Raw genomic sequence first — 1,455 nt, 5'->3', positions numbered from 1 at the left:
AGAGGAAGAAGCTGAGCGCAAGAGGGTTGCAGAGGAAGCTGAGCGCAAGAGGGTTGCAGAGGAAGAAGCTGAGCGCAAGAGGGCTGCAGAGGAAGAAGCTGAGCACAAGAGGGCTGCAGAGGAAGAGGCTGAACGAAGGAGGGCTGCAGAGGAAGAAGCTGAGCGCAAGAGGGTTGCAGAGGAGGAGGCGGTGTGCAAGAGGCCAATGGTTGAAGCAGAGGATGTCAAACTGAGCTCGAAAAAGCGGCAGAAGTTGGCAAAGAAAAAGATAGAACGCTATCGCAAGCAGGCTGAAATGCGTCGAATGAAGTCTGCTGCAGGCGAGACTGTTGTTGCAGCTGCGGCCGCTCAAGGCGCTGTGGATGTCCCGCTCGTGAGCATGCAAGCTCCTGGATCGACGTTGGCGAGCGATGCCACTGCGGTTGTCCCCTCGCAGGAGGCACTCCTTGCGGATGCTCTGACATTTCCTAGCGGCGGAGTGACAATCGAGCGGTTTGACGACGATGAGCTGGTGGCGCAGCGGCGCAGCGCCGACGACGCGTGGGACATTGGTCTGCGCTTTGACTGGACTCTCAAAACCTTGGCGATTGGCTCGATGCCGATGTTCAGTTTCACCGACCCACGGCGGCTGCATCCCTTCGTGCAGCGGTACCAGTCGCGGCCGGTGTGGTTCCTCGAGGAGGTGAACGGCGTCAAGGCGAATAACATCCGTGAGGTTATGGAGGTCCTCAAGAAGAGCCTCAAAGCCCGCTTTGTGTTCCGAAAGTGATACGTGTATATATACGCGGTGCGAGGGCGAGCAGGAGCGAGAGAGAAAGAGAAGGAGAGGGGAAATATTGTATTATGTCTGTTTATGTGTATGTCCTTGTTTTTTTTTGTTTTTTACTTGGCTTCTGCTCGTGTGTATTGTGTGGGGGTTTGACGCGTTGCCTGTTTTTACTTTTATTACAGTGACACCATAGAACTGTGCCTCTCTGGCATTGCATCTGCCCGTGTGTGTGTGTAGGAGGGGGGGGGTGAGCTTTGTGCCGTGCCGCTGCGGAGGCAGGGAGCGAGGCCGCTCTGTGCGCACGCACGCATTCATGCAGCCTGCAAATAAATAACATAAAAGTACGAAAAAAGCAAGAAAGAAACACGAACACCGGTTGTGAGGAGATGCGGTAAGTTGTCTCCGGTCGTGTGGGACACCGCGGCCGCCTTGTGCCTGCACGTATTGTTTTAATCACCTTTGCTTGTTTCTGTGTCGGTTGGGGGGTGGGGAGTTCCCTCAGTTCTCCGCCCTCGCGTGTTTCCTCGTGCAGCTGCCAGCACGCGTCCCTGGCGGCGGCGTGCGGTCCACGACGTCCCCACCAAAAGGCGCTACCTCCTACGGTCTCTTTCTCCCTCTTCCAGCTACCCTCTCGCTTTCTCTCCCACACACACACACACACACACACACCGCCGGCGTTCTCGTCG

The 1,455-nt window shown here is 56.4% G+C and overlaps 1 protein-coding gene across 1 annotated transcript, besides 2 other annotated features; it reads left to right on the top strand.

Annotated features, from left to right (window-relative positions):
* Positions 1–205: 205 nt before the first annotated feature.
* On the top strand, positions 206–769 carry TraAM80_03471 (kinetoplast DNA-associated protein; the record flags this gene model as incomplete). The annotated part of the gene is made up of 1 exon (XM_029380441.1): positions 206–769. The coding sequence occupies one exon, from the start codon at positions 206–208 to the stop codon at positions 767–769; it is 564 nt and encodes a 187-aa protein (XP_029239773.1).
* Positions 770–848: 79 nt separating this feature from the next.
* Positions 849–883: a sequence feature (A-rich).
* Positions 884–1,413: 530 nt separating this feature from the next.
* Positions 1,414–1,438: a microsatellite.
* Positions 1,439–1,455: the final 17 nt, after the last annotated feature.

The sequence above is a fragment of the Trypanosoma rangeli genome (genome assembly GCF_003719475.1).
Source record: "Trypanosoma rangeli strain AM80 chromosome Unknown Tra_15.4_contig_00090, whole genome shotgun sequence".
Lineage (NCBI taxonomy): Eukaryota > Euglenozoa > Kinetoplastea > Trypanosomatida > Trypanosomatidae > Trypanosoma > Trypanosoma rangeli.
The sequence above is the reverse complement of the archived record's forward strand: the minus strand, read 5'-3'. Positions and strand labels throughout refer to the sequence as shown.